General features: G+C 52.0%; 9 protein-coding genes across 9 annotated transcripts; 7 read left to right on the top strand and 2 right to left on the bottom strand.

Annotated features, from left to right (window-relative positions):
- Window positions 1–330: 330 nt before the first annotated feature.
- On the bottom strand, window positions 331–4,030 carry N7468_006490 (proteasome regulatory particle base subunit RPN2; the record flags this gene model as incomplete). The annotated part of the gene is made up of 5 exons (XM_058475786.1): window positions 331–654; window positions 719–2,938; window positions 2,999–3,525; window positions 3,594–3,763; window positions 3,891–4,030. The coding sequence occupies 5 exons, from the start codon at window positions 4,028–4,030 to the stop codon at window positions 331–333; spliced, it is 3,381 nt and encodes a 1,126-aa protein (XP_058328676.1).
- A 32-nt stretch (window positions 4,031–4,062) lies between these two features.
- Window positions 4,063–4,371, bottom strand: N7468_006489 (uncharacterized protein; the record flags this gene model as incomplete). The annotated part of the gene is made up of 1 exon (XM_058475785.1): window positions 4,063–4,371. One exon carries the CDS (start codon window positions 4,369–4,371, stop codon window positions 4,063–4,065), a length of 309 nt encoding a protein of 102 aa, XP_058328675.1.
- A 148-nt stretch (window positions 4,372–4,519) lies between these two features.
- N7468_006488 (uncharacterized protein) lies at window positions 4,520–5,877 on the top strand (the record flags this gene model as incomplete). The annotated part of the gene is given in 3 exon segments (XM_058475784.1): window positions 4,520–5,170; window positions 5,190–5,432; window positions 5,443–5,877. 3 exon segments carry the CDS (start codon window positions 4,520–4,522, stop codon window positions 5,875–5,877), a joined length of 1,329 nt encoding a protein of 442 aa, XP_058328674.1.
- A 341-nt stretch (window positions 5,878–6,218) lies between these two features.
- Window positions 6,219–7,231, top strand: N7468_006487 (uncharacterized protein; the record flags this gene model as incomplete). The annotated part of the gene is made up of 2 exons (XM_058475783.1): window positions 6,219–6,463; window positions 6,526–7,231. The coding sequence occupies 2 exons, from the start codon at window positions 6,219–6,221 to the stop codon at window positions 7,229–7,231; spliced, it is 951 nt and encodes a 316-aa protein (XP_058328673.1).
- A 527-nt stretch (window positions 7,232–7,758) lies between these two features.
- On the top strand, window positions 7,759–10,239 carry N7468_006486 (putative Patatin family phospholipase; the record flags this gene model as incomplete). Its single annotated transcript, XM_058475782.1, has 5 exons — window positions 7,759–8,016; window positions 8,110–8,423; window positions 8,471–8,953; window positions 9,005–9,191; window positions 9,253–10,239. The coding sequence occupies 5 exons, from the start codon at window positions 7,759–7,761 to the stop codon at window positions 10,237–10,239; spliced, it is 2,229 nt and encodes a 742-aa protein (XP_058328672.1).
- Window positions 10,240–12,544: 2,305 nt separating this feature from the next.
- N7468_006485 (uncharacterized protein) lies at window positions 12,545–13,093 on the top strand (the record flags this gene model as incomplete). The annotated part of the gene is made up of 1 exon (XM_058475781.1): window positions 12,545–13,093. One exon carries the CDS (start codon window positions 12,545–12,547, stop codon window positions 13,091–13,093), a length of 549 nt encoding a protein of 182 aa, XP_058328671.1.
- A 2,875-nt stretch (window positions 13,094–15,968) lies between these two features.
- On the top strand, window positions 15,969–16,872 carry N7468_006484 (uncharacterized protein; the record flags this gene model as incomplete). The annotated part of the gene is made up of 2 exons (XM_058475780.1): window positions 15,969–16,479; window positions 16,529–16,872. The coding sequence occupies 2 exons, from the start codon at window positions 15,969–15,971 to the stop codon at window positions 16,870–16,872; spliced, it is 855 nt and encodes a 284-aa protein (XP_058328670.1).
- Window positions 16,873–18,237: 1,365 nt separating this feature from the next.
- N7468_006483 (uncharacterized protein) lies at window positions 18,238–19,160 on the top strand (the record flags this gene model as incomplete). Its single annotated transcript, XM_058475779.1, has 2 exons — window positions 18,238–18,253; window positions 18,490–19,160. 2 exons carry the CDS (start codon window positions 18,238–18,240, stop codon window positions 19,158–19,160), a joined length of 687 nt encoding a protein of 228 aa, XP_058328669.1.
- A 1,986-nt stretch (window positions 19,161–21,146) lies between these two features.
- Window positions 21,147–21,935, top strand: N7468_006482 (uncharacterized protein; the record flags this gene model as incomplete). Its single annotated transcript, XM_058475778.1, has 1 exon — window positions 21,147–21,935. One exon carries the CDS (start codon window positions 21,147–21,149, stop codon window positions 21,933–21,935), a length of 789 nt encoding a protein of 262 aa, XP_058328668.1.
- Window positions 21,936–22,006: the final 71 nt, after the last annotated feature.

Genomic DNA, 22,006 nt, shown 5'->3' with positions numbered 1-22,006 from the left:
TCATCATGCCTGAAAATGCCGAGGCGCATGCTTATTAAGACCTGACATGTGAACCTTGGAACCTTCCTTGGAGCTCCTCCGCCTTGCATTCTTGCCGTGGATGACCCTGCTTCATCGGGCAATTTGCGATTCGTGGGTTAGTACGGAGTATCCAAGTAATCAATAGATCTACTGTGGGGAGCTACTGAAGTAATATCATGTGAAGAATGGTAATCGAAATGCTTCGTATCACAAGCGGAAACCTCCGCACTCCCAATAGATCAGGAGAACCCTGATGCATCTAGTAATACATCCAGCATCAAAGGATTTCTATGCCGAAAACTGTCTGCTCTACTCTTCCTCGTCTGGTTCCGTCTCGTACACAAACTCATCTGGCACCGGAGCATCTTCCACACCCTCCTCATCTTCGTCCACAGCAGTCAGCACACCTGCGGCTGCGGCGGCGCCGCTAGCCGGTGTACTCGAGAGAGCTGCACGAGCGGCAGCCCGTTGAGGAGTCTGGACGGCGGCAGCGCCGATAGCAGCCTGGAGGCGGTCTTGTGGAGTCTCGGTAGGCGGAGCGGTCTGCCGTGATTCTTTGCTGGCCTTCAACTCCACAATATCACGGGGTTCATCGGGCTGCTTGTCAAGGACGACGACAACGCCACCAGTAGGCTATAAGGAAAGAAAGTTAGAATAAAGTTTCTGTGTAGAGTGATCGAGATGCATTGTAACATACCCTCTTGACCGGCTCGTAACGGGGATCGGGGAAGGTGAGATATTTGAGTTGGGCCGGAAGCACTCGAGACATATTGTCCAACTCATATCCAACCTTTTCCCGCTCAGCCTTCTTCTTCTGACCCTCGGTGGCGCTCTTCTCACCCTCCTTGCCCTCTTCTCCTTCGGTCTTAGCATCCTCGGCCTCCATTTTCTCGGGCAATTGGTCTGGCTTAGGAGTAGTGGGGGTCTGGTCAATGTCCATGCTCTCACGTCGTGCTTGCTTCTCACGACGCTGGGCGCGGCGCTTGGCCTGGGCAGTGGTAGAGAGCACAGCAGTTTTAACCTTCTCCGGGGCCTCCTCGGCCTTGACTTGCTGCTCTGGAGGATAGTCGAACAGGCTGGGGCGAGTGTTGCTGTGGAACTTGAAGTTGGGGACCTCAAGCTTCTGATCCACGCCGATGACCGATGTAGGGGCGAAACTGAGGGAGAGGAAATGAGTGAGCGGGAACCAGTACCAGTATTGCACGAAGACAGCGGCGCCAACAATTCCGGGCATGTTCAAGTTTCCGGTCTGTGTTTGCAAGCTGATTGTGCAGTTGCGGCCACCGGCATCGATGATACCGAGAGCAACAGCGCAACCAAACTTGGCCATAGCATCCTCATGGCGGTCACCAATCATCTTCATCATGGCCTTTCGGAGACTCACGACACGAGGGTTCATGGCCTCGTTCTGCTGGACAAGAACCATTGCAAGAGCAATCAGGGCACCCTGACGAACGAAGTCAGTAGAGTCCTTGAGCATTGGCTCGAGCAGATCGATGGCTTCATCCAAGCCAGTTCCAGCACAAGAAATACCGAGAGCCATAGCGGCACCATATCGAACGTGAGGATTGTAAGATTCTGAGAGCAACTCGACCATACGGGGGACGCTCTGATGCTTGCGAAACAGGATGAAACCCAAACTCAATACAGCAACTCGGCGGACATCATCATTGACATCGCTGACAGCCACGTGCAGAAGCTTGCGAACGGCCTTGTTGCTACCGCTGCCACAATACGCGAGCGCAATGGTCATGATACCACCGTAGCGAAGGGTGGGGTCAGGGTCACCAAGCAGGCCGTTGATCAGTTCATCAGCAGCCTCTTGGCGACCATACATGATCAGAGCCATACCCATAGCCAAACCACGAACAATCTTCTCGTGCTGAGTATCATGGGCGTACTGGATCATATCCTCCAGGGCCCTCATGTTGCCAGTTCCCAGCATGACAAGACCCATAGCAAGACCAACAGCCTCACCATTGAGAGCCGAGTCAGTGTACAAGACGTTTCGAAGATCTTCGTAGATACCCTCGTCGCCAGTGGCCATACCAGCAACACCAAGACCCAGAGCACCACCGTGCTGAACAACCTCCTCGGTGGCCTTCTTGAAGTGCTCGCGGATCAAATCGACAGCCATTCCACCGTGGTTGGCGTAGATAAGACCGAACGCGTAAAGAGAGCCACCTTGGCTGTAAACAGAGCCTGAGCCGCCAACCCCAGCAATGTGTTCGCGGGGCAGGTAGGGCTGCAGCAGCTTCTGACCTTGGCTCAAGTTACCACGGTGAATCACACCCAACGCGGCGGTAGCTGTGAACTTAGACCAGTTGACAGCCTTGCCGAGCCATTCTAGGTTATCACGGAAGAACTTGTCGTGCGTAGTCCCAGCATGCATAAATGCGTTGGAAAGTGTGACTGCAGTGTGGAAAATAGAATTCCTGGCCTCCAAGCTGTCGCGGATCTTATTCAAAATGGCGATATCGGCTTTATTACTTCGGTATAGGAATTCGAGGTTCAACTGAATCGTCTTAATGCCATCCAAGATTGCGAGAATATTCTTGAATGCACTGCGTGACTCCTCGGGGAGGTTCTCGTTGCCAGTTGGTCGGGAAGAGGACTGGTCCTCAAGTAGGGCATCGGTTTCCTTAGGCTCTTCCTCGGTCTTCTCGGAATCGTTATCTGGCACAAGCTCCGCAATCTCTTGTCGAACCTTTTGCAGGAACTCCTGGGTGCTGTTATCGTATAAATCAAAAGAGATCTGGTAAGCGACTGCCAAAGATCGGGGGTCACCCTTCTCCACGAGCTGACGGAGGATGACAGAAGCCATCGAGTGTTCGTTCAAATAGACCACGCACTTGGCGATAGAGAAGTAGTCCGGGTTGGGGATTTCGTTAAGGAGTTCAAGAATAAGCTTCAGAATCTAATTCACATGTCTTGATTAGTACATCGCGTTGGGGCCTCAGGATGGAAATCAACAAACCTCGTTACGGAAAGCCCGTTCTTGGACAATTCCCATGCAGATATCGAGAACGTATTCCATGAGCTCTTCGCTCCGACGAGATTCACCCTGCTGTTTCTTCTCATCTTCGCTAGCACGCAGGATCGCCAGACGCAGAACATCCAAGCTTTTAGCCTCGATGGCGATTCCAATCACTTGGCGGTAGCGCTTTTGGCGGAAGCACTCTTCAAACAGCCTCTCAATAATACCCTGCAGCTGACCTTGGACACCACGCTTCAGCACAAGTGGGGTTTCCTCCACATGCTGAACACTGGTATCTTCGCCACCAGGGTGGGCAGCATCAATGCCGGGAACTTCTTGTCGTGAAAGAAGGGACTTTGATGGTAAGGCAGACTTGGAGAATGGTGTAATCGGGGAGGTAAGGCTGGCGGATGTGCTGGTAGCACCGTCTCCGGACGCAGGGAAGGAAGTGTTTAGGTTGGCGGGTTGATCGCCCACGCTGGGCTTCTGGGCGGCAGACAACGAAATGAATGTATCAACGCACTTAGCTATACAGATTTAAGCTAGCGTTAGCCATTTGTCGGTAGAAGCATAAGCAATGTATGGTTCAGCGTACCGATGATAGTCTCTTCGTACTCGCCACCCTTGTCGAGCTTGAACAGCTTGCCTGCACCCAGAGCGAGGACCATGCTCTCATTATATTCCTGCAGATGGTAGTACACCTTAGAAGCGAGCAAAGCAGCAAGCTCCCGCTCTGGGAATGTTTCATCTTCGTATAATGCCTCACTAGGACCCCATGGCGTCAGCGATGTAAAAGGGACATTAAGACGACGCTAGTCATCTCCGAAAAAAAAATGGCTCGGGGCTCTCGGGGCTCTAAATGCCAGACGCGCATCATGTATGAGTCACTCACATCTCAGGAACAGCGTTCACAACTTCGGTCCATAGCAGATCGATCTGGGAGTCTAATGACTTCAAGGCAAACACCTTAAGCTCAGGGTCTGGCTCGGAGAGGAATCCGACTAGGCCGGCGGCCGAAGCAACTCCAACCATGTTGGCTGAGCTGAGAAATAGGTGCTTGAGACTTAGTGACAGATGTCAAGCTGTAATAAGGATGGTTTTGTCGAGGTGACGAAGCGGCGTCGCTCGGGACGAGCTATGATGACAGAACAGCGAGCGAGTCCCAAAGTAGGAACTTGATTCAGGTGGGGATTGCAGTGGGCCCCAGATAAGATGATGTCGAGAATTAGAAGGACAAAAGAAATGAGAAACACACTATGTGATGAAGTGAAAGCGTGAATGGAAGCTGGGAGCATGCAGCGGAAGCTTTGCAGGCGCGACGGGACAACGTCAACGGAGCTGACTGTCTGGTCACGTGTTTCAATCTCATGCATCAGGTCAAGTGCTCCATGCAACAGCCCAAGCCCATTCTTGGATGAATGACTCTGGCTTGTGCTTAAATATGCCTTGAGGTCCCCTTTGAGGTCCGGAGGCACTATCTTGTCTCTTCTTCACAACCTTGACTACGTCTCCTACCTCATGATGTCTACCTTACTCCCGTTTCGAGATGAGCGACTACCTTTAGCGGCTTCCACTTATCACCATGATCCTCTTGTATTCATCGATCGGCAGACGAAATATATTCAGCGCTCACTACAAACTTTTATTGATGCGCAAGGCGAAGGTCTTCTGTCGGGGCTAGGCCACACCCAAACGGACGGTCCTTCAGACGGAAGCGACACGCCTACATCCTCCAGAGCTAGTAGGACCTTATCTCCGACATCCTCGTCAAGGAAACTCCCGCCACGGAAGATTGGACTACGTACGGCACGTGAACGCATATTCCAGTCCATCTATGACCTGCTCAAGCTGCGAGAAGAGGAACATGCCATACTATCGTCGCAAATTGATGAAAGGGACACTGCGCTTCGCGAGATTGAAAGCTTTACTGCGAAGCGGAGGAGCTTAGAAGAAGCGATATCTGCTATCCACAACGGCAGAGACACTCAGCGTGCCAAAAGTCTTAGAAAGGAAGCTCATACGCTTGAAACTGACATTCTTGAGCTGGAAACCAGACTTTATGAGATGAAAGCCAGGCACCGTCACCTAATCGGCGAGATCTCGGATATCGAAAACTCCGTCGATGCTAAACTCTCCTCTTACAATGAATCTCTGTCTCTTCTCCAGTCCGATGTCCATACCTACCTGAAAGAACCCCCCCGTCAAGCCCCTGTCGCAACGTGTGAACGAATCTACATTCTATGCCTTGAATCCGGAACGTCGGACCCTTGCAATAGCTCAAGATCATTGGAAACATGAACAACAAGAGATCCAACAGAGGCAACAGAAAGTGGATGCAGAGATAGTGGCTTTAGAAGAGGGAGGTGGGGTCTGGAAGCGAGCTATCGCTGACGTCTCTGGCTTTGAAAAAAAAGCTCGTGGTGTACATGCGACGGTACACGCAGTTGAGTGCGCAAGAAGAAGACGGCGCTCCCATTGGGGACAGTAAGGAAGAGGTAGCCACCAGTGTGTCGAAGGACCTGGAAGATGTTACCCAACACCTGCAATCGTATCTGGCCCGGGCTGAGGACCAGAATTGGAAACTCCTTGTCTGCTGCATCTCAGCGGAACTTGAAGCACTTCGTCTAGCTAAACGGCTTCTTCTGCCAGCATTCGGTATAACTGACTCCGAGGAGCCAAGTGCAGGTTCATCTGGGCAGACCCTGCAGGGGCCATCGAGCGACCATTTAGATGAACCTCAACACCGTCCCGAATCTGCATTGGAGAATGATAACCCGGAGCCCCCGTCAGACCTTCTGAAAGATGAAGATCATCATGCAGATAATGCTTCGAGATCAGAGGACGACGAGCCTGATCCATCGTGGCTCCTTGAAACCTGAATAGCATAGAATTCTACTAGGATCACAGCGAATTGCGTAAAGCGTCTCTTTCAAGATTTTTATTGGTATTCGTATTCGTATTATTTGGGGGGAAAAAAAGGAAAAGAAAAGAAAAGAAATAGAAAATATAGAAATTAAATTCTGACACAGAGCTTCGTAAATCAAGCTGGGACATGCGTCTTGTTAGTGGTGAGTCCTCCCTAAATTGGTGGATGTCAAGTTCAGGTTCTTGCGGAAGGTCTTGAACCCAAAACACACCTCAACATCATCGATGCCCCTTTCTCAAGATCAAGTCAATCTGTCACTCCTGATGATTACTCCTCAAATGCTACAATTCCACCATGAGTCTTCCCAGGCCATCCTTCTCCTTCTGGATTCCGTCTGTTCATGATGGCACGAAGTTAGAGTGCCGCTTATATATCCCTGGTGGGCTCCAGGATAAACCCACACCAGCCACGAGAATCCGAGGCGCCATTGTCGCACATCCCTACGCACCCCTAGGCGGCTGCTACAACGATCCGGTCGTCAATTTCATCGGTCGCGAGCTGTACGAGGAGGGATTCGTGGTCGGAACCTTCAACTTCCGGTACGTGTAACCACCCATCATCCACGGACCCAACCCGCAGTGGCTCGACTGACAGCAAGCAGTGGAGCAGGTAGGTCTGGAGGACGTACCAGTTGGACTGCTAAGCCAGAACTGGCCGATTATGTCTCTTTCTACGGGTTCATGTTGCAGTATCTGCGCGAGCTGCTGCCCAGGGGCCACCAAAGCGAGACAGAAGCCCAACGCCCTGACATTCAGCTGGTGCTGGGAGGTTACTCCTACGGGTCGCTGATCGCATCCCATGTCCCGACGGTTGATGTCATGATGAATCTGTTTGCCCCCGGTTCTGCAGCTGCAGACAGCTTCCTTGGCCAGATTGGCCGGGCCGCGGGGAAGATCGCTGCTTCGACACGAGAGCCGCCGCACGAGGAGGGAGGCGAGATATCTACTACGACCCCTTGTGACTCCATCTGCGTCTCTTATCTGCTTGTTTCCCCGCTGTTACCCCCGGTAAGTTCGTTTCTGACGGTCTTTTCTACGCTAGCCATCGATCTTGGGGGTCGGTCAGCTCAGGCCCGGCCCGCCCGACCGGCCGAGCAGCTGAGTGCTCACCGGACACTGGCACTGTTCGGCGATGGCGACGCTTTCACATCCGTGCGTAAATTGCAACGGTGGTCAGCCGAGATGGGTCGCATACCGCAGAGTCGGTTTCAGGGCTGTGAGATTAAGGGTGCGGGGCATTTCTGGCGAGAGGATGGTGTGGAGACAGAGGCAAGGCGGGTGTTGCGAGAATGGCTTCGTGGGATTTAGCGGTTGCCAGTGTCTCAACTGGTAACTATACTTTATAGAGTTCCGGACCAAGAATCAAATGACCAAGAATTTACGTTCATAGATATAGATAGGACCTCCATGCATTAGCTTTTGTCTGTCAACAGATTGTGGCGTTCGAAAGGATATCTCACATGCAGGTGCATGTGAACCAGGGGACGTCCAGATGATCATGACGAGGGCCTAGTGAGAGATACCGGGTTATGCAAGGTTGGCCCATGATGGGATTACACATACTCCTCTTTCTGCTTCGACTTCCTCTCAGCTAAGCAGTAAAACCCGCGGGGAAATCGCGGGGAGAACGCCCCCTCCCGAAAAAATCAAGTTGGGGTCATCGGCTCGCTTTTACTATTGGCGCTCGTGACCTTTTTCTCCAGACCGCCAACACTCCCTTTAGGAACCGTGAAGGCTGAACTTTCAACTTGCGCAAAGACTCTACAACTCAGCACTCTCTCGGCTTTGGACTCGTCCTCAGCTTGAATGGCGTGGTCTCGATGCACAAACCTGTGATGTCAGTATTGGGCGATTCCGCAATAGCTCATCCGAACTGCTACCCGAAGAAAGACTCAACTCTCATTCCCTTGCCACCACGCAAGTCCTTGCGCAAGGCGATCTCGATCCCTGCAGTATCGACGCTGGTGAAAGAATCTTTTACTTGGGCCGGTGAGACACTGAATACCTACCGCGATGGCCTTACACCGGAGCAACGGAGGCAACGCGCGCAGATCGAGGACCGCAAGCAAGTTCTCTATCTGCAGATCAAAAATGTAAGTCGGACAAGCGATCCGGGAATCTAAACCGGTTCCTGGCCTTTGGTCGCACTTGCGCCGAACCCACTGCTAATCGGAACCCGGCTGCAGGCGGTGTCGTACGAGGAATGGAGCAGCTGCGCCAGCGAGCTAGACGTATTGGAAGAAAACGATCTATGGAAGGAGGCGTTCGAATGCACCGAGTACCATCCTCGGCTGGTGCAGGAACGGCTAGCACAGCTGGAGGAAGCGCGCATTAGCTGTGACGTGAGTCGCATGCTATTCCTGGTGCGAACCGCACTGAGCCGCGATCTCGGGAAAATGAGCAACGCGTCTCTCTACCGGCATTCCCATATCGGGACGAAAACGCTGGTCGATAAGTATATCACAACAGCCTTAGATACTATCACAACATTGGTAGATCTGTCAGTACACAACCGCTGCGACGGGCTCGAACTTAAATATATTCTAGATCAACTGCTAGCAGCTCGGCAAGCATTTGGCCGGAGTGCATTGCTCTTTTCCGGGGAGCGACGTTCGGCATGAATCATATCGGTGTCCTGAAGGCGCTATACGAGGCTAATCTGATACCTCGTATCATCTCAGGGGCATCTGCAGGCAGCATCGTCTGCGCGGTCTTCTGTACACGCAAAGATGACGAACTTCCCGCGCTCCTGGATACGTATGCACATGGCAAATTCGATGTATTCAATGAAGCGGGCCGGGAAGAGAACATCTTCCAGAAGACTGCTCGATTCCTCAAATACGGCTCTTTTCTCGACATTTCTCACCTGGCTAACACCATGAGGAGTTGGCTTGGCGACATCACCTTTCAAGAGGCGTACAACCGGACTCGTCGGATTTTGAACATCTGTGTATCCAGTGCCGGGATGTACGAGCTTCCTCGGCTCCTGAACTATATCTCTGCCCCAAATGTGCTGATTTGGTCTGCTGTGTAAGTCTAGCCGTCCGCTTCCAGGGAAATCATCTAATTATGCATACGTAGGGCCGTTTCTTGTTCGGTGCCACTGGTGTTTCAGCCATTCACTCTGATGGCTAAAGATCCCTTGACGGGAGAGGCACAGCCGTGGAATGACTTCCATAAGCAGTATATTGATGGCTCTGTCGACGGTGATCTTCCGATGACACGGCTCTCCGAGATGTTCAACGTCAACCACTTCATTGTGTCTCAGGTCAACCCCCCATGTGGTTCCTTTCTTGCCCAAAGAAGACGGGCCGACAAAGGCTCCTGAGGGGGGACCTTCATTGGTCCCTCGATGGATGAATACAGTGACCCACCTTGCTAAAGATGAAGTGCTGTATCGAATGAACGTGCTCTCAGAGCTAGGGATTTTCTCAACATCCATGACCAAATTGGCTTCCATCATGAATCAGAAATATAGTGGTGACATCAACATCTACCCTGAACTGATTTCCTCCAATTTCCCTAGAATACTGGAAAATCCAACGACGGAATTCATGCTCGAAGCTTGCCTTAGTGGCGAACGCGCAACATGGCCTAGGCTTAGCCGCATTCGAAACCACTGCGCCATCGAACTCGCACTCGATGGAGCAATCCAACAAATGCGAGCCCGGGTAGCATTCAGTCCGGCGCAGGTTGAGCAGCGCATCTATAACTCATTAGCACAGTCCAGCGAATCAGCAGAGAGCAACGCTAGCCGTGGACGGATACGGAACCGACGAAGAGGATCCTATAGTCAAGAGCTCGAAAGAAGGCGCTCGAAAGGCACAGCAACAGCCTCAATGGAGCAGGGATTGCGCAAGGCTCGAAGCAGTGTGTCCCTTGAAAACCACCCCTCCAGTATAGCACATGACCTCACCTCTTTGCCAACCCGTTCGCGGGCCCACCGGCGATCTTCGGCGCCTTTCGGCGATGGGGCCTTCGAAATTGAATGTGGCAGCGATGAGGATAATGGCATTGAATTCTCGTTCACGTCACGCCCTCGGCTGCCTAAGAAGTCCTCGCTTTGGGATACATCGTTCTACTCTGAAACTCTGGGCCACAACTCGCGCAGTCCGGCAGGGTCTCGGCCATCATCCTTCTCTGGAAAGTCTCAGCGGTCCGGTTCTGGGCATCGAGGATCGCCCAAACAGGCTCATGCGCCGTCTCCTCACGAAGTCACCATGGCACTATCGCCTTCTTCTCGTCACTATCTCAACATGACACCCAGTGTTCAGCCGAGCTCTCCGGATTCTTTCACCCGCACATCATGCAATTAATTGGATTACGAAATGGACTTAGACGGGCAAAGATTTACTAGAATACTATTGCGACAACGAACCCATACACCGAAACCCGGTACAAATGGCTGTCGCGCCTGTCCCGCTGCTGCAGGCCAGGCGGGCAAGGATTTCCGACAGAGATCGTCATCGTACCTTGAAATTTCACTATACCCAGCCATGCGTTTTCTGCATTTCGTTTTCCTGGGCGTGCCATGGATTGGGCTCTTGGACTTCTTCCCTCTAGAATGATTGAACGGGGCTATATTTCGGGATTTTTCCTGTTTCGGCAAGGTTAGACGGCCCACGGGAGACAGGATGACGAGGGCGACAGGCAGCTCAGGGTTATAGCTGCAGTGCCCTTTGCCAGCCCGGACGATCCTCCCCGAGAACAGGTCAGCATGGTCAGCGTTAGAGATCACTAGATTCCCCAGTTCAACCAGCTCTTTACAGAGTCTAGACCAATACGACAGATCTGGTTCACAATACGAGCTTTCACGCTCTGGCCATTGGCTCGTAGAATCACTGATATCTGCTCGTAGTCGATCCCAGATCCCAGATCCCTACGGAGTCCGGACTAGAAAGACCTCGTGCAGTGCACCAGAAGGAATCATTGGCGGATAGGGAGATACCGAATGGGGGAACTATCGGCAAAGAGATCAGACGGCAAACTTCACGATGCCACCACGGGTTGGGCTGTCCAAGATGCCTTTTTCCATTGCCGGAAGAATTGGCTGCGCACCCGGGACAGTGATTTTATAACTCATCCGCAATCTATCCGCAGGGTTCCGTCGTCTAGTGCCTATTGCTCTAGCTCGAGTCTTTAGGTGATGCGTACCCGCACGACAGGCACTAATCCCGGCCCTCGTTTCTCCTGGATCCCTCATAGGCTGATCCCTGCTGTTCCAGGTACTAACGGTGCCCACTTATGGGACTTTTCACGGCGCACGTTGTGGCGGTTTCTACCTTGCCCCACTCTTTCCCCCTTGATCTGCATTCTGAGCTGAAGACGACACGATGATAACAGGCCCTTGGTCTGGTTTGTCGTCAGATTTGAGGAGCCTTGGCCCGAAGCCCATTGGGACAGAATCCATGGATCCATGAATCCATGGATCCTTCATGAAACGTGACTCAGCAACGCCGGCGTTTCAACCCCTCCTAACGAGCCCCGAGATCTCGAGGTGGGCCTCTAGGGCTTTTTGGCATCGGGCGCTTAATGTTCCTGGGAGTCTAGAACAGAGGCATGAAAGAAAGAAATGGAAAGTTCGTATGTCACATCGACAAAGCTCGCATCCAAAGCCCTACGAAGGCTAAGCTCACGGGTTACCAAGTCCTCCGCGACGATCGCAATGCACCCAATCTATTTTGCTGGTTATCGATCGATTGGGATGTCAATCTCTTACCCAACGTAGACTGTCGCCGGTTCCTTTTACCGCAATGCAACCCACAGCCTTCGTATCTGCTACAGGGGGTGCAGGCAAACGGGGAACCCCGACGAATACTGGTACTTGCTGAAAGGCATTCCAAATCCATGAGGCGGCGCAAAATAGAAGCAAAAGATCATTTCAGCACCCTACTTGAAGGAATGAGGAAAGGGTGAGACCACCACTTAAGATCGAGAATTGGCTCCATGGGCCAGAAGCGCTTCAAGAAAAGAACCAGATGAATTAAGCTCGCCCTGGTCAACCTCAATCCAGCCCCACCATCGGAAGAATAACGGACAGTCGCACGACTTCCAAGGCAAGCCGAGACGGGAGGCCAGCACCGGAATCCCAGCGGAGGTTTCGCCAAAAGAACGCGGAAACTATGATACGCCAAATCCAAACTTTGTTGGGCCAGTCACCACAATGAGCGCCTGCAGCGTCACGTCCTGATACGCTGCTAGCGCCTATCTTGTACGCTGTTGGGCTAGTGTGGACGCTATCGGGCACCCAGGGATTTCAAGGGAGGTTTAGACTCCAGTCCCGGGTTCCTGCGGCTTTCGACTGGTCGTACCCCTGAAGGCCCCCCACAGCGCCTGGACCGACGATCGACATCCGCCTTCTATACCGGTTTAGAAGCCCAAACTCGGAAAACCCATGGCAACAAATCTCTGACAACTATGCCATGATAGAGTCTCCGCTACCTTGGGAGGGTCTACGTGGGTCGATCCACCTACAGCCAACTCCCTATAAAACAGTCGAGGGCCGCCTGGACGCCCGGGGAGGGTTCTCTTTCTTCTGCGCCACAACCCTAATTCTTTCGTTATAGACAATCGCTTGAACTATACATCCAACCGTCGGTTCAAAGCCCCCGATCATTCAAAATGAAGTTCACCGGTGCCGCTCTCATGGGCTTCTTGGGCTGCGCCCTTGCTGTCCCTCACGTCGCTCTGTCCAGCTCGACCCCCGTCAGCTCTTCCTCTGTGGCCTCTTCGTCCTTCTCTTCGACCGCCACCCCGACCCCCAGCGCCCTCATCGGTATCCCCGCTGAGAAGCGTGAGTGGCCTCACCACCACCCTTACGGCCCTTACCCTGGCAGCCCCTTCGGTAGCAGCAGCTCCGGCCTGAGCTCTTCTGCTACTCCTACTCCTTCTGGCTTCCCCGGCTTCCCCGGCTTCCCTGGAGGGTTCCCCGGTGGCTTCCAGAAGCGTGCCGTCGCTACCAGCTCTGCTAGCTCCTCCGGTGTCAGCTCCACCGCTACTCCTACTCCCACCTCTACTCCTCTGGGCTTTCCCTTCCCCGGATTCGCCGGAGGTCTCCCTGGCGGCTACCACAAGCGTGCCGTTGCCACCAGCTCTGCTAGCTCCTCCTGGGTCTCCTCGTCGACTCCGGCCTCTTCTTCCACCCCCGTCCCCGTCTTCACCATCTTCTAAGGACCCTACGTGTCCGAACAATGATTGTTCCGATGGGGTGTGAGGATTAGCTCGGAATGGCCGCTGTAGTCATTGACCGGAAGCGATTGATAGAAAGTAGTGCTTGCGCAGAAAGTAGGATCTGATGTATTGATTGCATCAGGATCCGCGAAGGATCAATTTAAGGCTTTTGGATTTTTGGACTATTGGCTTTCCCCCGCGCACACTATAGATGGTTTGCATGTTTCAATGTTTACACTGACGGCAAAGCCATCGATACGTTGAGCTTGTTTGTTTGTTGGTTACCATTCAATACACTCCTTTTGCTACGGCAATCTACTCGTTCTTTCTACCAATGTTTAGCAGAGGCACCCCTTAGCTGCTGAGTTTCCATGGTTTCTCGCACAGCGTATAGACTAGGTCGATGTTGACGGGTTAGTGGTTAGGTATTCATTGGCTAATAGGATACCCTTGTTCCTAACGAAGATCGCTGGTGGCTCGGGTCCCAGATATCTGATGAGAATCGGGATGTCCTTCATACATGCAGTTCCCCCGCTTGGGTCTACTGTATCTGGTAGAGCGCCCGTGTACAGACTCCGTGCGAAGTCATGTCAAGCAATACTCTGAGTCGCAAAGTTCTTCATCGTAATACTAGGATGCGCGGACTCAAAGGTTCATGCCCGCCTTTGACCCAATCTCCATGGTAGAATCCAGATATTCGACGAAAGATGTCGATGCAAAGAGCTTTGTCCCTCTGTGATAGCAATGGGAACTCTTCAAGCTTAGACCCTGAGCTTTCTTGTTTTCGCTCATTTTTAATTTTACTCTATCTCATCTTATTTATTTTTCTTCTTTCGAAATTGTTGACGAGACAGAAATTTTCACTGTCGGGGCATAGTGAAAAACATAGAACAAGTAGACTTGTTGCTTTGAAGAGGGCTCCAGTAGAATAATAATGAACAGTATTTCATCACCCCGAAAACGCTCTCTGGTGGATGTCCGAAACATGCGATGCCAAGATAAATCAATCCCTCGAGCTGTATGTTCAATAACTCTGAATAGCTCCGTTCTAACAGTTTCCTCAGAATAGCAACAGCGGCGCTTCACGAATAGTGACTTATTGCAGAAAGCCATGCTCGGCTCTGCACTTACCTGATCTACTTCTGGTACATTGCTACAAGACCTTTCCAGAGTGCCAACAGCAGTGTGGCAACTTGAAAGTAGCGATTCGCTACGTGCCATGGTACACGGGAAGCCAAATTGAGAGCGATCGAAAGGCTAAGGCTTCAGATAGGTATTGACGACACCCAATGGATCGGCGGAGAAGTTTAGTCGACCTACAAAACGAGCCGGGCAAAATTTGTTGGCCAAAACCTGTGTGTGCTTTTCATAACAACGACAATTTCCTTTATTCCGCCGTGTTAACATTCTACAGGACTCTGGGCCCTGTCGCTTCTATCGCCCTGCCTGGGACAAGCACAGCACTAGAGACACCCGCTTTGGGAAGAAACCGCCGCGCAAGCATAAGCCGGGCAGTATATCGAAGTCAAAGGCAAAGACGGGTGGGTTGTCGGGGTGGAATAGGATGATTCTTGCTTGAAACTTGGCATTTTCGAGCATCAAGTATAGAGAACTAACCTGTGCGGAAACCACGAGTAGTAGTATTTTCCGAGTCTTCTCTACTGCTAAGACCGATCACTACGATACCCTCACGCTTGCGCAAACTCGGAAATATAGTGTGGAGATAACCTGTTTACATGCTCGTTTTGAGTGCCCTCAGTATCCCTGAAATTATTCCTAGCATATAGTACTCAGTTCATGTTATTCCAGGTTCTTTTTCAAAAAAAAAAGAACCTCCTGGATTGGCCAGGGAACGTCTACATTCGAACTCTTTCGGAGCGCGAGTGCTAACGTGGCGCCGGTGTCATCCATCACACGGACAAAGGAAATCTTCCTGACAGCGGGACGCAATGACCATATCTGAAACACGGCGTGCAGCGGATCCGCAAAGTCCTTCAGGGGTCGACGTTATTTCTTCCGCGCGATCAGAACAAGAAAGTCCGAAGAAAGCGCCGGATTGCAAATCAACCTGTTGTGACCGTAAGAAGCTAATTTCTAAAAATAAGTTAATTTGCCTGCATTATGGTGGGTTGCATCCAAGCAGGGATAAGGAAATGCAGGCTAATTTGTTTCTATTTTAGGGGTCAAGCATGGCTAATTAAGGCAAGATTGGCCAGATGCAGCTCCTGCTGAGCGGTAATGCACGCGTCTGATTGGCCTTCGCGGGAGTCCAGACGCAGCTGGACCTGCTATCGAGGTGCTGAATACTCCATCGTCATGCACGCCAGAGGGTCATGAAACTTGGAAGCCACGTTATCTGAACTGGTGCACAAGCTTTAATACCCGTGCGCCTCCCGCCCCAAAGCTTCAGATCATCCTGCGGAGGCTTGAAGTACTCGACTCTGGCTTCAAGTCATTGAAGCGTTCGGACTTGTCATTTGCAGCCCGAGCAGCATACTCCGCTTCTTCTCCTGCTCCTCTATCGATTGGGTAGCATTACTTCCGCCGCTCTCCAGACCCTTGTCGACCGGAACCTGGTCATATCCAATCCTAAACAACCCGTCCTGTTTGCCTTTGTGTTGGTTAGAGGCCCTTGCACCCAACCAACACCAGAATCCCAGTCTTGACGGGTACATCCAATCTGCCAAGAGACCCAAAGCAAGCTTTTTGGGTTTATTCCTCCCAAGCTTGCGTCATCTAAACTACTCTGCTTGCGTCTGCGTAGAGACTCGGTCCGGATTAAAGTCTCTCTTTTATCTTGTCTATACCTCCCGCCTGTTACCCCAAGGTCGAATGTTGCCCGGTGCCCTAATCCGGACGAGACACCCGCATCAATATGTCTGGCATTGTCACTAGACCACTTTCTGTTTTCCGCCGACCTGATTCCTCCAAGCCATTACATGCTCGATGGGGCGACGTGGGTATTTCAGTCCCTACCGAGGGATCTTGGAACCAGATCGACAACCCTCATCGTCGCGCTCTCGAAGAGCGACAGAGATACGGGCCCGGCTTTGTACCCGGCTGTGTGAGCCCCATCCGAGACACTTCGTTGGTAAAAGACGAAGGAGAGGAGGATGAAGAAGAAGAAGCAGACGAAAAAGAGCAAAGGCGAGAAATAGCCGACAAGCCTCTCCCACGTCTTCCCAAGCGCCTCCCAACCCTCGGCCGAAGCAACTCACTACAGCCTGGTCGTCTCTCAGTGCGCCTTGCCTCACGCCCCAAGAATATGAACGGTGAACCAAAGACAGAACAAGAAGTATACCTAGAAAAATCCAAGAAATCCGACTTCACCTATAAGCCCATTCAGCAAGACTACACTGCCGAAGCCACCGAAATTTCAAAGCGCGGTTCCATCTCCCCTTCCGCTATGTCCCTACAAATGCTCGCTACCTCGAGGATACACCCAAAATAGCCCCTCGCAGCCAGTCTGCCGGGCCCTACCGGTCCTCCGATGGAAGGCGCGGCTCATTCACCGAACCGCTTGGGGAAAAAGACATCAACACGGACCAAGTATCCCTCCACAATCCCCCCTACAGAACGAAGCTCTCGGAAAGAAAGCAAGCGAAGAAGCTTTCTATTCACCCCAAAAGGACCGATCAACCAGCTCGAGTCCTAGCGCAGCCTATGAAATGCCACCCAGGCGGCGCACTTCGCCTTTTGTTGCAGCTGATCGGAAGCGCAGCTCGCTTGTGCGACCGATGACTTTGACTATGGTTCCTGACTCGGAGGAACTATATTAAATGATGATTGTTGACGATTATGAATCTCGTTGTAACTCAGAATGTATCTACATGTGCCTGACCTACCAGCGACCAGGGGTCTATGATAGTGCACCATTTCACGAAATAGAAGCTTTGTACTTATTTACACTCTCCCTTGGCATGCACGAGGCAACAGCTTCAGCTTCTCTTCTGGTCTGGACCCTACCAGTCATGCGAAAGGTATCCACACCATTATAGAAGAATCTTCCTATTACAAGAACGGCACAGATTCTTGGTATAGCATAAGTTCCTCGTACATTACTAGTTATCTTGGGCCGAGTATACTTACAACCGTGGCTCTCAGAGTAGAATAGTTTGAGCGGCAACTAATGAACCCCGAATGATAATCCGTGTCGTTTGGAAAGCTAAAGTCCCGTCTTGAGGTGTCGCAGTCACTAAATCACCAAGTTGAACTCTTTAACGGAAAAGGTTTCCGTCTGGATTTTGGGCTTAGTTTGAATTACCTCGAGGTTCGAGCGGAGGGGCTTGGCCTACGGCGAGCCGCCCTTATCTTGAACACATGAGCATTCCATGACAGACATGTCGCTTAGAGTCCCCCTAACTAATACAGAGCAAGAACATAAACACAGACCCATAATGAATCCTAATCATCTCTCCACAATACTAGCTGCACTGACAACAAAGAATGCGTTTCGTTACGTGACGAAGACTAATTCAAAATGTTGGTCTTCCGCAATCAAAAGCCTGATCTGAAAGCTCTTGACTCGACATGGCTCGTCTGCTACCCCACTTGCTAAAATCCAGAATGCCGATCACAAGCGGTGATCGCCATATGAAGAGGCTGTTGGTGATAGCTAGGCCTAGCGAGACGCTTCGGGGAACTGGGCGCTTAGAGTCTACCAATCACAAGCTCGCCGGAGTTTGTTGGTTCCCGCTGCTGCAGTAGGTGTGATGTGCGGACATGCAGCGGTGCGCAAAAGTACTAGTCCGCCTCGTAACCCTCCGTGGGCGCTCCGTGGGCAGAGTCTGGCCGCTGGCTAGGCTGCATTCGGACTAAATCTGGGCTAATTATGGGCCTTTGGGTCTCGATTCTATCTATAGTCGGTTAATTTGTTCTATCTTTGTTCTTCGAGGAGGCGCCTCGTCTCAAAATAACCCACCTGAAACAGGGTCCTGCTGTCAGAGAAGCTTCGCGCGTTGACCCCGTAAACCATATATCAACCCTGACATGTCAATGCTTCCCAGTATCACTTTTCTCAAACACTCCCTTGGGGTCTGCTCTTTACCAAGCTTTGGGAGACGATTGGGGCCCGAAAATTAGGTGCTGAGTGGTATGGGCGTCTGTTTGACCTCTTAAATTTTACTTCGGCGAGAGCTTGCTGCATGTTGAACGTCGCTAGTCCTTTTCCCTTGCTGGTTTTTGGGTTTGATTTTTTTTTATTTTTTATTTTTTTACTGGCCTTGATTTTACCCTGGGCACACGATCTCCAACAAAAATACCGGCTTAAAACATTAATCTCAATTGGGTGCCTGCAGAGCGTTGGCTCATCCTTGCAAGTATGAACCACGATTTATCTATCTTTGCCCGGCAACGGACCTGGCCAGTTTGGGGGAGGCATGCATGCTAACGAATAGTCGCAGTGACGGGACTTTTGCACCTCTTCTCGCGTAAAGAGAGGGCGAAGCGACGACACGCTCAACAAGAAGCGGAGTATTCGCCCGTTCAAGTGCCGTCGGCCTACACTAAAGACGACTATTATCCACCAGCGGCTGGTCCCCGATCTGCACATCCACGACCACTTTCCTCCTTTGCGCCGGATCTAAGTCGCCAATCATACTATCACGCACAGTATGCGCAGTACGCACAGCACGCACAGCACGCACAGCAGCCTCGAGCCTCTTGCGACCAACCCCCACTCCCCACATACGATCCATCCAAATACCAACCCCAGCCTAGCCGACCAACGTCGATCCCCAACTATGACCTGTCGTCTTGGCAGTATCCGTACAACAGGCAATCATCCCAATTGAGCGCTGCACACTACAACCCACGAGGCTCGGTCTACCAGCCCGTACCGGCGGCCGGAGTGGGCCCTTTCCCTGCACCGCTGCCTTTTGAGTCGGCGCCAAGTAATAGGCGACAATCTGCCATGCCGTTTCGGCCGATGTCTGATAAACTGGAGCCCCGGACAGGTCGCGAGCGCAGTTCTTCGGAGCCGCTACAAGTGGAGCCTGGTCGACAGCAGGACTCGAGCGGACGGCGCCGGGCCAAGCCTGTCCTTTCCCGGCTGATCACAAATTTTTGAGACGCAGGAGATGGCAGGGCATGAGTGGATTTTATTTTGTTTTATTTATTTATTTCTGTATCCTTTGTCTTCCTGCTGCTTCAGCTCGATGCCGCCCTTCAGATCTTGCTCGGGCTTTTTTGCTTGGCTGCAGGGGCAGCTGGAGATCTTATGAACTATCACGATGAAACGAGGGCGTTGGTGGATATTTTGCTCCACTTCATGTTTGTACTTCGTGTTATGCGCATGTTGTGCGTTCGAGCATAACAAGGACTTATTCCTTTGGTCAGATTGACAAAAAAACGAATAACACATGTGTCTGGATTGGGACGAGGCATGCGAGTAGACAACGGCCACGCGCTTACGTAGAAGGCTTGAGTAACTAACTAACTAGTGCCCGGCGAGGGAAAAGCCCTTTGTTCTTCCGGGGATGTCGAGCTCTCCCCCTTTCCTTTCTTGTTTTTCTCCTCTAAACTCCCTCAACCGGCCTCCCCACTTGAGATCGAGACCCAACAGCCGCCTTTGGTCCGTGTCACGTCGATCTTGCATTCCTGTCACCGTGCTTTTGCTCCTAGAAGGTTTTGTGAAATGTCGATCATCATGCGTTAGTTACTGGCCTAAGCCGCTGGTCCTTTGGCTTCTTAATGGCCACCCTTTTCAGGGCCTCGCCTGCACGATAAGCCTCATGGACCTCGATTCGGAGTCCCCCGCGGGTCGATCAACCGCCCCGTCCCTGCCGAGCTAAGGTTAATCGGTTTCCATCGAGCGGGGCTCAAGCGCAAGACAATGACAAATTCTTCGAACAATGCATGCTTTGATCTAATTGGGAGTGCCCAGAGTGAATATAATACTTCTCCACCCGGAGGGTCTCCTAATCCACTTTGTTGCAGGGGTTTGACTGCGCCATGAGTGAAACATAGTATTTCTCTGGCAAGTTCGAGGGGGGGTGCCACCATCATACCCCTCTTTTGAAAAATAATCCCTGCCACTCCCGCTTCCTTTCCTGGTTCTCCAACCCGGAATTTCCTGGTGATCACACTCGATTTCTTTGTTCCAACCCAACCCCTGCCTAGCCAGGAGGTTTAATAGCCAATGTAACACCCAGATCCCTCCGGCCGTAACTCGATCTGATTGCTGATTCGGGCAGCACGAGCAATCGTGGGCAGGCGCCGATCCCAACAAGCGCCATGCCAAGCCCCCGGTGGAGACGGTATGCATTCATACTATGCACTACTTGACTCGACATCTAATGACTCTATCTCCTGTGCCGTGAAGTTGCAACCCGCTTCCAGTAATCCATTTCCTTTTGGTCTAGAGGAACCGGGGAAGAATGGGGGCCCAGGTCTATCCACCGTTTTTTTTTCCCTTTTTCGTTCCGTACTGTCATGGGTTTCATCCTCTTCTCCATACCCTATCTTTCTAGGCTAAGTCGATGTACCAACACTGCAGGTATCCTAGTCTCTCAGCTCACACTTGGGGCCGTTTGCTAGCCTCTCGCACCCGGTCATTTTTCGCGCTTGCGGTTCGTCCACTGCCACTCTTGAAGCGCTCGTTCTCTCCCGAGATACGCACCGTCTTTCTAGTGGCGCCTGGGGCCACCGACAGAAAGGATGACCCATTGCGTCGGTCGTCTACGCGGGTTTCTTCATCATTTGACGAGTGTTCTTTTGTTTTCCCTCCCCCTCGCCAACGCCAACAGGTCAGGGATCTAGAAGATCTTCTCTTTTCTAGGTCTGGCGAACCAACATGCGCAGTCCACTTAGTGTTTTGGAGGACTTCTGATGATATAATTTCTACCCTTGCCGACACTTGCTCTCCACGGTTGTGTCCCTTCCTCTTCACAAGTTCGAGCTTGGGGAGGCGTCCCTTGGCAGACAAGCTTATCGCTTCCTGTCGAATTTTATCGAGCTTGAGATGAGTGCCGCATTTGGGGTGCAACCTCCCCTCGAACCATTTCAGACTGAGCTTTGATTGTATGCCAAGAGATATTATATCGGAGGCCTTTCGATGATCAATCCTTTCAAGGCCATGGCGAGCTTTATCAAGAAGATTAAGCGGAAACGCAGACTTTCTTCCGAACTTCACGACCGTTGGGGCGATCCGTCCATCAGCTACCCCAACGATGGATCATGGAACCAGTGGAATCAACAGGCTGGATTCATGGCCAATGCCACTATACCACACGCGAGAGACAACGAGAGATCTCGACGTCACGCCAGTCCATCCACAAGCCCTGGCTCTCCCGACCCGACACACACCACCGCACCCTTTCCTACGGGATACTACAACGAAAACATACGCCGATCGGATAATTCTGGCACGACGCGAGGACTGGGCATCACCACACCTTCGCGACACGGTTCACACGGCAGCAAGGCCCCTACAGAACCAGAGGACTCTTGCGACGAGGACGAAGAGCGCGATACATTGGGCGACGACCCCGGAGAGAGCAGAATTCAGCGGCATTATATGACAGGTGATCCGCGGCCCTCTGGACGGGACGAAGGCGCTTACTCGGATCGCGCATCGAAATCGCCTGCGCTATCCGTAACGTCGCGGATGCGCCGATCGAGTACGCAAAGCTCCGCGACGACATCCTCTGTGGCTGGCGCCACGTCGCGGCGAACCAGCTACACGACGGCGGCCTCGTCTGTTTCAGCACCTTCCCTTCCGCCTGACACCCCGCGGTTTGCCTACAGCAATATGGAGAAACGGGCTCCCCGCCCCAAGCGGCGGGAGCCTGACCCCGTGGCTATGCAGCAGTTGGTCCCCTCTTATGACGAGCTTTACGGTTAAAAGCTCCTGTCAACTTACTTCTATTCAGCATTCTTTTACTTTGTCTCTTCCTCATTTTCCCTCTCTCTATT

This window comes from Penicillium chermesinum, assembly GCF_028974085.1.
Source record: "Penicillium chermesinum strain IBT 19713 chromosome Unknown utg000005l:1.0-4115287.0:1.0-4118363.0, whole genome shotgun sequence".
Taxonomy (NCBI): Eukaryota; Fungi; Ascomycota; class Eurotiomycetes; order Eurotiales; family Aspergillaceae; genus Penicillium; species Penicillium chermesinum.
This window is presented reverse-complemented; position numbering and strand designations above follow the sequence as displayed.